This window comes from Cebidichthys violaceus, unplaced genomic scaffold (assembly GCF_023349555.1).
Source record: "Cebidichthys violaceus isolate CVI_PGR_0920_01 unplaced genomic scaffold, fCebVio1.0.p SCAF_7, whole genome shotgun sequence".
Lineage (NCBI taxonomy): Eukaryota > Metazoa > Chordata > Actinopteri > Perciformes > Stichaeidae > Cebidichthys > Cebidichthys violaceus.
In genome coordinates this window covers 8,752,603-8,768,614 of record NW_027176927.1, presented here as the reverse complement: position 1 = coordinate 8,768,614, position 16,012 = coordinate 8,752,603, and the positions used below count along the sequence as shown (strand labels likewise).

Genomic DNA, 16,012 nt, shown 5'->3' with positions numbered 1-16,012 from the left:
TTAATCATTTGGATTTGTGCATTATAAATCCTAACACATTTAGCTACATGCGTGTAACTGTTTAAAATATATATTTTTTGCTTATTTAAAAGGCATTCTATCGATATTACAGACAGTTCACCCCAAAATACATATTTGTCCTCTTATCTGTAGAGCTACTTATCAGCCCAGAGCCCTTTGCTGAGAGTTGCCTCCTCTGCGTTCTCTCCAATGTAACGGGGCTGTAGGGCACTCCGCTTATGGTGAAAAAATAAATTCTAAAAACTAAACATGAGTAACTCAAGATTATCCACAGACCTAGTTGTGAGCCGTTACATGACGTATTTTTGATTTAGGGGTGAACTGTCCCTTTAAGTATTTCATTATTGTACATTCCAAAAATCGTCTGCCTGAATCAAAAAACACTTTGTTTTCAAATGTTTTATCAATTCTACATGAATGTACCAAATTAAATTCAGGATGAGAAGTTGGTGGGCGAGAGGCAATAATTTCACATGTTTCTCTTCACTTCAGCATTTCAGTAGAGATGTAAAACAAATGTGTACAGTATTCACAGAGGGCTATTCAATGAACTGGAAAAATATGTTTTCTTCTCTGTGCTGAGATGAAATGAAATAGTTAAATAAAAAATAAAAATGAAACCCCCCATTTACAGTACTTGCATGAACCAGAAAAAAAACAGGACGGGAAGCAACATTTCATATAGATTTTTTTTATTTTTCTGATATGCATTTACACGCATATAGTAAAGCAAATTACCAAACAAATATACAAATACCGTATGCCATTCTGCACAAATTACAAATTATATCTGGCACTAGTGTTAAAATTAGGATCAAGAAACTGGAGTTTTGGTGAAGTATCGAGTAACCCAACCCGAGGAAGGGCGAACAAAAAAACGCCATTTTGTTTTAATGTGGGGGAGACCAAACTGTGTTCATTCGGTAACAGACATGGGTCAAAATAGCATTCAAGGTGCTTTCACCTACCTGGTAGAGGTTCACCTGAGCAGACTCAGTGGCCTCGACGAAGCCGACCACTGAGCAGTGAAGACGGGCTTAAAGCACACACCAATGTGCTTGAAAACGGATTTTGACGTCAAAGTCTGCTCAGCAGCACCGGGCGGCAACGCAAAATGGGAAACGCGGGAAAAATCAACACGGAGGGGGAACCAGAACACACGCACCCCGATTAAACTTTGTGCATTGCAGAACATCGATGTTATAAGAAATACAGGTAACAGTGCAGGTGCCTCGAGGCCGTTTGCCGGCCTCGGTTATTTGCGTAGCATTTGTGGAGCATGTAGAAAAACAGCAGTCTGTATGTCCGTACAGTCCCGGGGCTTGTCCTCATTCGTCCCCCGCGGTGTACAAAAGGACGCGCTATACTGGGTCTACGGGGGACAATTCAAAGGTATAAGATTTAACAAGAGCCTGAGTGCTGTCTTTGGTAGGCAATTGAAAAGTCTTCATTTACCATGTCTACCACAGTATGGATGGTGTGTGTGTGTGTGTGTGTGTGTGTGTGTGTGTGTGTGAATGAGCGTCCCTCCTACACAGACAAGACGGTCTGCAACCTAGAATGAGTGGTGAAGACACAGTGGAGACAGAGAACACAAACAGCTTCTTGAAGGCACCATGAGTTAACGAAGAAAGATATCAGAGCTCTCTCTTACTCGGTGAGGCGAGGCCATCAGCCTGAATAAATCACCTTTGAACAGGACAAAAACATTTTTCTTTTATACAATTTCACAGAATTGAACCAACCCATTGGTTAATTTCTTAATATAATGACTTTCAGCATTATCTTTGAAAACCGTGGCCTTCCAGAGACCGCTCTCTCAACCCCCCCCCCCCCCCCCAACACATCATCACACTTCCACAGAAACCTAAGAGGCCCGGGTTTCACCAAGTCATCTTAGCGCTAAAAAAGAAACGCACACTGAGGGTTTTTTGGCGACATCAGCCACAGGTGTAAACTCTGTGGTTGCTAGAGAGCTGATAAGAATATCACCTCTCATTCTAAAGATCCTCACTTGTGTTACAAGCTGGTTTTAGCGCTAAATTGATGTAGGATGTTAAGCCCAGGCCTTACAATTATACCTTGGAGGGTTAATTTCAGACAAATATCTGGGGGGAAACAAAGAAGTCTAAAAATAAATACAGACAACACAAAGGTTCTTCTGTTACTAATACATTTGGAAGGGGAAAAACATAAAACAAAAGGAAATAGTGAATCATATTGCCTGGACCCTGTTTTGAGTTTGCTTCTGGAAAGCTGTAACATTAAGATTCCTGCATGGTGTTGCATCCGCATCGGAGAGCCCAAAAAAAAATCAAATACTAGCAAAGAACCGGCACAGTGGTTTTGTTTGAACCCCCACGCACACCGTTAGGACAGCGACCCAATCAGTGAGCCGTCTCCGTTACAAGTGGCGAGTGAGTGAACTGTCAAAAAAGAAAGAAGCGTTGGGCGGTCTGCGGGTCGCACGGGGAGAAACACCAGCGTTCACGACCTTAATGTTTCGTACATGGCTGCCTAATAATACTTCCAAAGAGCCGTCTGGCCGTCAGTGGACACACAGATCTCCGTTTTTACTCAGGGAATAAAAGAAAACGCAGGTTAAACTGAAAGCTGTGATCATTAGTTCAGTGGAGGAAAAGATGTTAACAAAAAATATCATCTGTGCAGCATTTAATTGAGATTTCAGATGTCGGTCTGTATGCAGGAGTTCTTGGGCTGCTGCTGCTGCTGCTGCTGCTGGGTTTGGGTCGGGTGTGGCGGTTGGTGGTTGTTGTTGGTTTCTTTTAGCAGCTCTCTGGCGTTGCTGTGAGAGTCCAGCTCAGCAGGGCACACCAGATTGACATTCTCCGCCGTGATGAAGCAGAGAGGGGAGAGCTCCGCGCCGTGGCCCAGGGAGGAGGTGGTGGAGGTGGGGGAGTGGGGGGCGACGACAGCTCCGTGTCCCTGCGGCGAGGACGAGGAGTCGGGGCAGGTCTCCAGGCGGTCGTTCTCCACCTCGGGCAAGGGGCTGACCGTGGCGAAGCGCGTGTGGTAGTCGCCCCCACTGGAGCCGTGGCTGCAGGACGTCTTCATGCTCTCCAGGTCGGAGCAGCTGAACTCGGAGAAGTGGCTGGAGTGGGAGTCGGCCACGGACGGCAGGCTGCCGCTCAGCGACGGGGAGTCGAACTCCGAGGAGTTGGTGCTGCGCTGCTCCAGCAGCTGGGCATCCATATCCTCGCGCGTCTCGTTGATCTTGGTGCCACCGCCGCCTTTCTTGCGCAGCTTGCCTTTGCTCTTTTTGCCCCCCGAGCTGCAGGAGGAGGAGCAGGACGCCTCTTTGGCCCACTTGGCGGAGGCTCCCTTGCCTTCCGAGGAAGTGCAGCCGCTGGAGGGGCAGGTCCAGCCGCAGCGGCCCGCGTGGGCGCCATCGTCAACACTGCTGCTGCCGCTGTGATGCCGCAGTTTGCCGGGTTTGGATTCAATGTCAACCTGGACTTCCATACTGTTCCCATCTCTGGGACGTGGGAGGAAGAGGGAAGCATGAGACCAAGACAAAAAATATATATATACTGTATTTGGGTGTGCATGTGTGCGTGTGTGCGTGTGTGCGTGTGTGTGTGTGTGTGTGTGTGTGTGTGTGTGTGTGTGTGTGTGTGTGTGGCATGACTAAGCAATGAGCCTCAAAAGGCTTGTTGTAGCATCACTTAATGCTTCTTTAATCAATACTGGTTCCTTTCTCATCAACAATAAAGACAACCCACATGCTCAAAGAATAGTTTAAAATTAAAATAACGTAATGCTTTTCTTCTGCCAGTATTTCAACAGTCCTGATCACATCGTATAGTCGCATGATGTGATTTACTGGATGTTTCTGGGAGGACAGCAGCTACACAGACACACACAAATGCCAATGAATATATAATGAACCGTCTCTCACCTGTCGAGGGGCATGTAGGCGTTAAGAATGGATCCAGCCATTGCTTTGGTGCTAGCGTTGTCGCTGATTGTGCCCAGGCTGACGGTTCCAGACTCGCCGCTCAGACTGCAGCGCTCCTTCTGCACGTCGGCCTGCACCTCCAACCTGACAACAATGTGTGTGTGTGTGTGTGTGTGTGTGTGTGTGTGTGTGTGTGTGTGTGTGTGTGTGTGTGTGTGTGTGTGTGTGTGTGTGGGGGGGGGGGGTTAGACAATGCAGGAAAAAACAGTTTCACCAACATTTGAAGCGCCCCTGGCGTGCGTTTCTGTTTCGGTACCTGTTTAAGTAGTTGACCATGGCGCTGCCGGAGAGGCTGCCGGTGATGCTGGCCCCGGCCAGGGCCATGGTGGACGCCGTCTCGCTCAGGTTGTCCCTGATGGCCCCCAGGCGGTCCATGTGGCTGCCGCTGGCACTCAGGCTGCCCGTCAGCCCCCCGACGCTGCCTTCGCCTATGCTGGGGTTGTTCCTGGTGTCTGCCACTGACGTAGTATCTACACAGAAAGTGTGTTCATGAGAAAACATTCAAAAATATAGAGATCAACAAAATGATGTGGTCAGAATAAATTATAATTCTAATTGTAAACAAAATGGGTTTCTGAGGAAATATAAATGTACAAAAAGTTTCAGCAAGAGGACATTTTTAGAATAAGCCGTGGGCTTTTGGTTTCACAGAATTGGCACATAGAGGACAGTTATCTTTAAAAGAACACTTGACATCTGTGAAACCAGCAGCTGATTTCTGTAGTGCATCTGTCAGCAAAAAGGACCATTCTATATAAGACTATCTGGAACAGGTGGTGGAGAGGAGGACACTGAAGAAACTATTATCCATATTGGATAACCAGGACCACCCTCTCCACCACCTACTGCAGGGACAGCGGAGCACTTTCTCCAACAGAATGATCCAGCTCCGCTGTCATACGGACAGATACAGAAGAACATTCCTGCCTACCGCTATAAGACTCTATAACAAATCACCTCGGGCCAAATCAAATCGTTAAACCTCTGCACTACTGTTTATTTAGTTGATTTAATATTATTCTGTTATTCTATTCACTGTGTATATAGTGTGCATTTTTTATATAACATCTTTACTCTATTATAATTGTATATGTTGTGTATTGTGACGTGTATTTTTCTTGTATTTTTCTTTTTCTTTATATATAATATTAAGATTTTTATACCTGTAACCTATTGCTGCTCTGGAACCTATTGCTGCTTGAAACAAAATAATTTCCCCTCGCGGGATCAATAAAGTTAGTATCTATCTATCTATCTATCTATCTATCTATCTATCTATCTATCTATCTATCTATCTATCTATCTATCTATTGTTGGCCGACGGTGGCGGGGACACTGAAGCTCACCGGTGGCAGCCGCCCCGCTGCCGACATTCATGTCGTTCTCGTCGTCGAATTCTATGCGAACGCCTTTGCCGTTACCAGCGGAGACGCCGCAGCCTCCGCTACGGCACAGCGAGATGGGCACCACGCCGTAGACGTAGGCCAGCATGATGGGAACTCCGATGCCTGAGGGGGTGAAAGAGAGACACCAGGGACATATTAGACCAAGACGCTGTAAAAATAATAATAAACCTTTGCCTCATGCCTTTGAAAGGAAACTTTTTGCCAAATATGAACTCTTAAGATTAAACAAAAGAAATTCCTGAAGCTAGCAGAGTCAAACAAGGATATGTCAATAAAGATCCTGGGGCATGCAGAGAGCTCATACAGAGCTAGGGACATGCTGTCCAACAGTCCTTTGTCTTCCCCTAACCTGAAGAAAACATCAAGACAAGGAAAGATGTGAGGGAGAGTCTGACTGGGGTGACCGTGGCTAAGTGGAGAGCAGGGCCGCCTTTCAATCAGAGGTTCGGCAGTTCGATCCCGGCTCCTGCTCCGCTAGTCTCATGTCAATGAGACACTTAACCCCAAAAATTGCTCCTGTAGCTGTGCCTACGGTGTGTAGATAGATACTGAATTGTAAGTCGCTTTGGATAAAAGCGTCTGCTAAATGACTGTAATGTAATGTAATGACTGCACTTACACTATGCAATGGTGAAAGCTTTCTTTTTTCCTTCTTCTTTAGAACACACAGAAAATGATGAGCGACAAATTCAACACTGTCCAAAATAGAATCACACGGATGTTTTCAATTTATCCAAGGTGTACAATTAAAACAGCAGCAACGTTACTGCCGGCAGAATGGTGCGTCGCTTTAAACGTCACAAGGAATTATGGGATGGTATTATCTCCTTTCCATTCAGAAAAGAATGGTCCAGTATATCCTATGCTAAAGGTGATAAGAAAAGAGGGCATTGAAGCACCTTTCCTTTAGCATTTAGAGAATCCAACCAGCTCTTAGATGCTTCCGGGTCATTTCACAAAAACACTATTGGCCGCGGCCACCGAGATGAAAAGAAGGAGGTAGTGCATGTTGGAGAATAGACTGACCGACAGTGACTGCAGCCACCACCGGAGACACAATGACAGAGAGGGTCACTCCACCAGCGATCACCAGGTTCCTCTTGTGGTTGGAGATATCTTTGCCTTCGTAGCGGTTGTGGATCTGACAGAGAAAAAGGGAACGATGAGACACGCAGGAACTTCTCTTAACTAGCATGTCGTTATTATTACAGTTTACATTTCACACACTTTATGGTAGAGGGTGGTCATAGCAAAATAAACAAATAAAGTAAATCTGGTAAAAACAGAAATACCTTCACACACTGTAGCCACCAGGCCAGAGTGGCGTCACGCTGCAGTAACCAGCCACTATGTGACAGCTGGCTAGATTTTGAGGATACATCAAAGTCTGCCAGCAGCAGTGAAAACATTTTAAATTGAGTTAATATACTATCAATAGACAATTTAAAAAAAGCTATTAAAAACTGGCACACATCTAGAGACTACAAGATGCGGAAGAAAAACCCCCCAAAATGTACAGTTGTTAAGTTAGATTTGAAGTTGAGACAAACTATTTCCAACTGATTTGGCTGACAGAGTTCTCTGCTGCTCTGAACCCCAAATAGCACAAAAAAACAAAAACAACAAACAAAAAAAACGATAAATATACATCTCAACTGCAACCAACAAAGGCTGCTCGTTCACTATCATCGTAACAGTGGTGTGTGAGACGTGACCAGACTGCATCGGTGTAATGCTCCTCCAGGATGCAGATTAAAAAAACAAAATCAAGAGCCGAACAGCTACATTCATCCGGGCGCATGAGGAATGGAGGTGATTCATGCTCAGATGTTTCACTCGTGATCACTGCCGAATGTGGTCTGCTTTTGTCGGGGGAAGGAAACGTTTGTTGGCTCTGCTGGCTTCTTCTTGGCAGACTCGAGAGGGGGAATTCTAGAGAGTCTGAATGCTTTCATTTCATTGTAATGACACACACACACACACACACACACACACACACACACACACACACACACACACACACACACACACACACACACACACACACACACACACACACACACACACACACACACACACACACGACCTCAGCTGGCTTCAGATAACTTAGAATACAAAGTACATGATGTGTGCTGGTTTTTACAATGTACTTTAGTTACTGATTGATGCAGTGTGTTTGATTGAGATATGCCTGGTTGTTTAACACTATGTTTACAACTGAAAACGCTCACGCTGTCAATATTCTGCCTCATTCAGGTAGAGAAAACCCTGAGCAGGAAAACAGAAATATGTTCCAGAGTACTTCACATGAACGGGTCTCCGGAGCCTCACCTTCCTCCCCACGTACACGGGGATGCCGATGATCATGGCGGGGATGGCTATGCCCGCGATGAGTGCGATGCCGACGGGGGCGCCCACCAGTGTTCCCAGTTGCCAAAGGATCTTCTTCTTCCTGCTCCATGGCTTCTTCCCCCAGAAAGTACAGCCTGACGGACTGAGAGAGGCAGAGGGGGGAGATTAAGAGAGAAAACAATGGGGGCTGAGCGTCATACAGTCAGTAACAGTAATAGCTCTTTAGCGTTTTCATCCCATGTTACACAACTGACGGGAAAATGTTTCTCCCTGTGCTGCAGGCTTTATGGCCGTCACAAAAATACTTTATTGATGAATTTAGAGAGGCAGGCCAACGAAACTTGCTGTACAGGTTTCAAAATCTCTGCCAGTACAGGGGCACCAAAACTCTGATCAACCTACCAAACCAGCGAATAAAAGTGACACATTTTCACAGCAACAAAAATCAATGAATAAAAAACAACAGTCTGTGTGCATGCCTGTCGACAAACTGACCTCAGGTAGTGCAGGTCCGAGATCTCCTTCATGCAGAGCCAGCAGAACTCGCAGCCGCAGACGGCGCAGGTCATGTGGTTACAGCTGCCGTCGTTCATCTTGATGATGTAAGCGGCACAGCGCGGACACGGCTTAATGTCGTCGGCTGAGAGAGACGGAAAGAGAACAGGATTTCAATGTGCAAGATAGAATTCATTTGTCTGCTATCGAACAAACAAACTCGGCCTGGACGGTCAGGGTTAGGTCTTCTAAACTTCATCATGGTGAGAAAAAAAAGAAACATTTATTTGTCTCTTTGTAAAGCAGTTAAGTAAAAGGGACAAATAGTTGTCACAACTCACAGCATTCTGACCAGGCAGCAACCTCCAGCTCTGCTGAGTGAAGCCAATGCTGAAGTGTCTTAAAGCTGCATTCTCTCTAATGACCATCAGGAGGCGACTCCTCTGGTTGTATAGAAGTCTATGAGAAAATGACTCTACTTCTCTTCTGATTTATTCCCTCAGTAAACATTGTAAACAGTTTATGGTCTCAATCTCTAGTTTCAAGTCTTCTTCAATACAGCATGATGTACATTTAGTAAATTATGGTCCATTTAGACCATAAAGAGGAGTATGCTTTAGGGCGGGCTTACTGTGATTGACAGGTCGCTGCCGCTACCTGAGCCGCGTATGGCATTTCTACGTCATTCCTCCGCATTCAAAATATGGTAATGTCCGTTCATTGGTTGCGAAAAAACAACATGGTGACGGCCGTAAACCAAGATGTCGACAGCAAAATCGCCAAACTCAAGGCTTCATAACTGCAGTCCACAAACCAATGGGTGATGTCATAATGACTACGTCCACTTCGTATATAAAGTCTATGGTTCTGACCTATGCTGCCAATCCATCTCCCGCATCATTACACTTGATACAAAGATCCTGATGCATGGCATAAACACTGGGAAAAAGAAACGAGCAGGCTGACCTGCAGCGCCGCTCTCCTGGCTGTAGCTGAGGGAGGACGAGCGGACCGTCCTCAGGCGGAGGCTCTGGGCTCTCTGCTGCCGCGCCGCGTCACAGGTCTGGTTGGGATGCCACAGCTGCTTGCAGTGGTAACAGAACTCTGTGCCGCAGCCCTCCCTGCCGCACGTGATCTTTGGACAGCTGGCGCACCCGAAAGCGATGACAGCATACCTGGTGGGAGACAAACAATGTTCTCAGGCAGGCGTTACGATTAACCACACAATGACTTCGCAGAATGAGTTTTGTCTAAATGCACCGAGGTCACAGGAAAAAGCTAAATTTGTGTCTAAGTACAAATGAAAACAATAACAAATGCCAAAATGTCAGTTACAAGAAAGTGATGCGTATATAAGTAAAAGTATGTGCACATAAAATAAAAAAGGTACAGACAACGGTCCACATTTGAAAAGAGGCGATGCAGAACTGTTCATTTTAATAATGCTTGATACTGATGTAGCTGGGGTCCATTTAAAAACACCAGCTGGATCCATCTTCTTATACTGACAGTACATTAGTGAGCTGCTAAAATGGCAAACTAGACCACTCTGTCTCCCTCTTTTCATCAGCGCTGTGATGCATCTCGAGGCTGTCAGTACTGCTGACATGAGTGATGATGCTTTGTCCGTCCTCAATCACTGCGTTGACACTGTGTGTGTGTGTGTGTGTGTGTGTGTGTGTGTGTGTGTGTGTGTGTGTGTGTGTGTGTGTGTGTGTGTGTCTCTCCCCTCAGGTAAATGTGTTGTAATATATCTTGATCTATGACGGTGTAAAACTCCCCCATGACGCACCATATATAGTCTATGTGACTCACTGTTTGGTTCACAATCCACTGGTGCTGTGGAGAAAACTAGCATCGTTAATTACTACTGACAAGCCTTTCTCTTCACACTAAAACGGTTCTCTGTACGGAATTCAGAGCATTTCTATTGCCTCCACCACGGCTCTCAACATGGCGACGGTGGTGCCGGCGGCTCGCAGCCAACGGTGCTGACAGAGCTAACAGAGCTAACAATGTTAACCTGAGGAACCAGACGTTTGCTTAGGGAACAACATCATCGGTCGGAACAAACGTCGGCTTTTACCGGCGTGTGAGAGCAGTGCAGAGGCCTCTGTGAGCTAACCAGTGATGCACTGGAAAGTCTATGCAAACAAAGCACAAAGAAGCTCTAAATACAACACACTGGAGTGTGACTCGATTCTGTGCTCACGCAGACGTCACTCCACTATATCTGTACATAGACAATAGCCGTTTGCTGCTTTATTAATGACGTGAATGTCGAATTTAGCACCTTTAAACAACATCTTTTGAAAAACAAATCTTTCTTTCGCCATGTGCTGCGGATGTCGTCTACCCTTGCTACCTCCGCCACTAAGCTCACAAGAAACAATTCGTTTATACAAATTAAAAAACTTGGAACCTAAAGGGCAGCACTGCTATTTTGCACAACAAAGGCTATAATGTGAGACTGTTGTCCAGACCATCAGCGAGTAAATGAACATGATAAGTGTGATCTTGTTCTAAACAGAACATTGTAAGGGTCAGTTGTATTGTGTTAAGAAGATTCTGGAGTGGAGTCCACAGCTGTTGTCAGTCTGCCTGGTGCCTTCAGTAGCGACAGCTTCTTAAATTGCATGTGTATCTAGATGACACTCGGTACCGCGAGAGCCCCTGACAGAGTGACGTGATGCGACATGTGACGCTTTCAGCCGAGGCGGGACAGAACAGCAGGTAGTGCTGACGAAGAGACAATTCAGAGAAATAAGAAAAGTCCATCTGCTCAAAGATGACAGCTGCAAACTACTGGCTAGCCCGTGTCCCGAGGGAAACCCTGGAGCACGTTACGTAGTTGGATCTGACTGGAGCCTCCCGGTCCCCCTCTGTGACCGATCCAAGATAAGGTTTCAATCACAGAGCCGTGGGGAGCCAGGGAGACTTCCTCTGCTGCGGATCGTTTTACTCTGCTGAGGGATTGAGTCTAGAATGCAGACTGTGAAGAATAGCAGAGACGGGTCAATCTTGTTCAAAATCGTTGTCGGTAAATCAGACCAAGGGACTGAAGAAGACTGGACAGATGTTAGGGAGAGAGAATGCCGTGGCTGTGGTGCTGCCACAACAACAGAACACCAGATCGGTTTAGACCACAGCAGTTTCTCTTTTACTACTCTTCACAATTTTAAAGCTCCCTAAATGTATCACACCAATAACAGTAACCAACACCAGCGTCCTGTTTCTAAAAAAAGGTCAAAACTACAAATCCTTCCTACCAGAGAGTCTGGGAAAGAAAGTAGTTTAACATTGTTTATATCCGACTACCATAGCAGTGACCAACAAGATATACAGCCAGAGATAAACTGTATTCTATTCAAAAGCATCAGATTAAAACAACACTGTCAAAATGCTGTAAAAAGTTCTTAGTTGTTTTTTTTTGCCCTGGCCCAGGAATCACTTGGCTGGCTGGATGAGTGGGCTCAGGCCCAGAACCTCTCTGAAGCCTGTACAAGGTGCACCCGGTTATGTGGGCCAAATCACAGAAAGGCTGAAGCTATCGTTTCCAAGAGGGGTTCATCGGTCCAAATGGGCCTTCTGTGCAAAGTTCTCTTTCACGATGCACACAAATAACGAGGCGATACACTGCGTCATATTGGCCAAAGCCTCCGAGTTGCACAAAAGAGGAAAAAGCAAGAGGAAATGACAGAGAGAGAAAAGCTGCAGAGATATTGAAAAAAATGAATTGGAAGGACAAAAATAATATCTAATCTCCCACCACAAAAGATACACATTCGCTGTCTGACAAATGTGGACGTAATAGAGGAAAGAAAGACTCTCTAAAGGACCATTGCACTGTAGAGTTACAGTCAACAGACAGCTGACCACAGACACACGTACATTATGAAATAAACTGACACTGCTACTGTAAAGTTTCCAATCCTATAAAATTGACAAAGAACAGTGAACTAACAGCAACTATGGTGAACACGCCACAAAAAACTGGAGCCAACAGTCAACCACGACACTAAATGAAGGCCAAATGCCTTTGCTCAGTGTCAGTGACACTGAAAGGAGCAAGACTAGAGAAGACCAGCCCATCAATACAATATCAATACTTCCTACCATAGAGAACACCAGGAGGCTGCCTCCGTCAAATGTTGTCCCGCCTTCAGCTCTTGACAAAACTGCGACGGGTGTCTTTATGGAAAACACTATTTTAACAAGCTTGGTGGATTCTTCCTTTGTAACATGTGATGGCGTCGTATCATGATCGGCACGGTAAAGGTGCTGCTAAACCGGCCTTTTCTGTGTTTTTGGATGGACAACGTTTTTGGCTGGCAAAGCCGGGTCGGCAGTCTCTCTGCTGCTTACGGGGGGAAAAAAGAAAAATCTTCTTTTATATTATAAATAAATAAATATATATATATATATATATATATATATATATATATATATATATATATATATATATATATATATATATATATATAAATATAAATAAATAAATAAATAAATATATAAATAAAATATTTATTACATTTTATTAACCCGCACGGGTTAATAAATGCTGTTGCAAACTCCATGCACCTCTACATGTGTGCCTGAACTACAAGGCCACTGTGCGTCTGTTGCCATCTGGACAAATGTAAGAACATTAAGTAGTTCAAACAGACATCTGACGAACATGCTATTAGTTACTAGTTACTATGCTATTAGTTACATTACAACACATCGGAGAACACGACTGGTACAAATACTGCTGATAAAGCAAATGATTTAATTTAGGAAGTAAGAAGTTGTTGTTGTTTTATATCTTTTTAATACTTCACAGATAGATCTACTTTGGTGCAGATTTTTTTCCAGCAGGATCCATTTGTTTAAAGATATTAAGTATATCAGTATTAATAACCATGTCATGTGATATGCTACTAGATATTACATTTTAGGGACAAATATTACTGGGACCAGTAAAAAGAATTAAAAGAAATTGCAAATGAACATTTACTATCCAGGATTTCACATTACAGACACTACCACTGACTATCCCTGTAACAGTTCTTATATTCTTCAATCCTGTAATAATTAGAACTCCTACAACATGTTGCTTGTAAAAGGTGATTTGCTTTAGCCAGTTGAAGGCCATGCCGTCAGGGTACACATGATTAGTATAGCAACACTTCGGCCTTCTTTTGAGCCAGGAAACACCCGGTCAACATCTGTATATCTTGGCTATATTGTAATTTCTTTGAAATATTAATTATGCCAATACTGACCTGCCCAGTAGAGAGGACCTACTCCAGCTAAAAGCAGAGCAGGGAAGCTCATCCAAGGCTACAGTCTCACATTCTTTTATGCTAAACCTATTACACCTCTCACCTTTTCTCTTTTTTTTTTTTAACCATCAAAATAAATTTGCTTCTTTTCTGGTCACGGTCAGGAACAGGACATCCCTCAAAACAAAGTATTCAAGGTCACTTTGGCGTCATGAATAAAGGTACAAACAGTACTTGGAGAAAGTCTGATGGGATTCATAACCAGCTGACCTCAAACAATTCCTGGAAGAAAAGGAAATGGCTGTGAGTGAGAGAGACGGCAAAGACAGAGTGAGAGTTTTAAACCCGATAGAGACGGGCTCATGGAGGCTTGAGGATCACGATTCTACCAAAGTACAACTGTTCAAACAGCGATGTGTTCTGTGCCTGGTATTCACTATGTCACTAGATCTCAGTGGTTCATGCTTACATGCTTATGGTGTGTCCAAAATAAAATTAGTTTCCAACTTTATCCGACAACGTTCTTACATGCATCTTCGCCACCTAGATGCATCTTCAATTAAGGCGAATGTGGAGTCCACAGACTCCGAGCATGAACGGAGGGCAAAATCAAGAGAAACTTCATGTTCTTTAACAGAGACACTATGAAAGTGGATCCAAATGAATAAACATACTAGCATGGAAATTGAAAAAGAAGATGGCAGAAAACACAATTCACAGAATTAGGGATCCAAGAACAAAAGTGATAAAAAAAATGTAAAAAGTGAAAACTCAACGCTTTTACAAAAATTCTCTATTTCGCACTTTAAATGAAGACCACAATAGAGGGATGGTGGCAGATATAACGAAAGATGAACTAAGATCTGCAATATAGGTTCAAATTAGATCAGATGGTCATACGGCAGAGTGGTATAAGGAATTTAAAAATGTGCCGATTCCTGTGGTACTTCCCTTAAAACAGGCGCAAACACCACCCTGCTGGAAAGAAGCAATGATCTCAGCTATTCCAAAAGAAGGCAAGGATAAAATGGAATGTGGATCATTTAGACCAATATTGGTTCTAAATATAGATTATAGATTATTCACTTCCATCATAGCAAGACGATTAGAGGAGTTTTTACCCATTGCTGAGACATAATGACCAGCAGGGTTTATACAACAACGCCAAACACAAGATAATATACGAAGGACATTACACATTATGGATCGTATACAAAAAAATAAGATCAAAGCAATAGTGATCAGAAAAGGTCTTTGTGGACTTTTCTTTATAGAGTCCTTCACAGATTTGGTCTACATGACACAATTATTAAAACTATTCAGGCATTATATGACAATCCCACCACCACAATTAAAATCAACGGACACTTATCAAACTATTTCAATCTAGAAAGAGGTACAAGACAGGGTTGTGCGTGGTCACCACTACTCTTCGCATTATATTTGGAGCTGCTAGCTCAATACATCAGACAAAATGAAGATATTAGAGGAATTACCATTAAAGGGACGGCGCACAAATTGGCCTGCTACGCAGATGACATTTTGATCTACCTGGGGCAACCAACATACTCTTTACCTACTTACTGATGCAGTCATTTGAACAGTATGGTAAACTATCAGGGTACAAGATTAACGTGGGTAAAACCCAGTTACTCTCATACAACTATAGCCAACTATAGAGAAATTGAAAATAAATACATTGCATGGCAAACAACATCCTTCAAATATCTGGGCATCAATATTACAAAAGATCTTACAAAACTTGCAGAATATAACTATGATCCACTAATAAGAAAAATGAAGGAAGACATAGCAAGATGGAACTTAATCACTTTCTTAAGTTTCACTGCGAGGATTGAATCCATTATAATGAATATACTGCCCAGACTCCTTTATCTATTTCAAATGGAGATTAATCAAAACCAATTTAATAAACGGGACAAGATGTTATCTCGGTATATTTGGACAGGAAAAAGACCCAGGGTCTGTCTCAAAACCTCACAACTACCTAAAGAAAAGGGAGGATGGGGCCTACCTTCTCTTAGAGATTAGCATTTTGCAGCACAGATGATGCAGTAATATGCTGGTGCAACCCATCGTATGGGGCTCAATGGAAATACATTGAAGAGAAAATAACTTCCAACCCCATGCAGGCAATCCTAGCTGATAATCTACAAAGTCACATAAATCCTCCGGATAAGTCATGGGTGAAGTATGGAAAACCATTATAAGAGAACACAAACTAGAGGGAGATATGGTAACACTTAAATGGTGTGCATATGATTATGACTTCACAACAAATAAATAGGAAGCTAGATTTAAGGATTGGACAGCTACAGGAATAACAGCCATGTGCAACATAATGAAAGGAGGCACACTGCTAAGTTTTGAAACTCTTAAAGAGAAACACTCACTAGAAAAACAGGACTTCTATCGATACACAAGTACACAAGTACATATCTGATAGAGCCGTTTAGAAAAGCATATAACTC

At 43.6% G+C, this 16,012-nt stretch overlaps 1 protein-coding gene across 1 annotated transcript in view; it reads right to left on the bottom strand.

Moving 5' to 3' along the window:
- Window positions 1-696: 696 nt before the first annotated feature.
- Window positions 697-16,012, bottom strand: part of LOC137890963 (E3 ubiquitin-protein ligase RNF19A-like) — a 30,216-nt gene continuing 14,900 nt past the window's right edge. The window contains exons 3-10 of the mRNA XM_068735346.1: window positions 9,220-9,428; window positions 8,254-8,398; window positions 7,738-7,900; window positions 6,433-6,547; window positions 5,347-5,508; window positions 4,257-4,470; window positions 3,941-4,084; window positions 697-3,517 (exon numbers count right to left, since the gene is read on the bottom strand). Of these exons, the coding sequence (XP_068591447.1) occupies window positions 2,707-3,517; window positions 3,941-4,084; window positions 4,257-4,470; window positions 5,347-5,508; window positions 6,433-6,547; window positions 7,738-7,900; window positions 8,254-8,398; window positions 9,220-9,428 (1,963 nt within the window). The 3' untranslated portion in view covers window positions 697-2,706. The remainder of the gene's footprint in view (window positions 3,518-3,940; window positions 4,085-4,256; window positions 4,471-5,346; window positions 5,509-6,432; window positions 6,548-7,737; window positions 7,901-8,253; window positions 8,399-9,219; window positions 9,429-16,012) is intronic.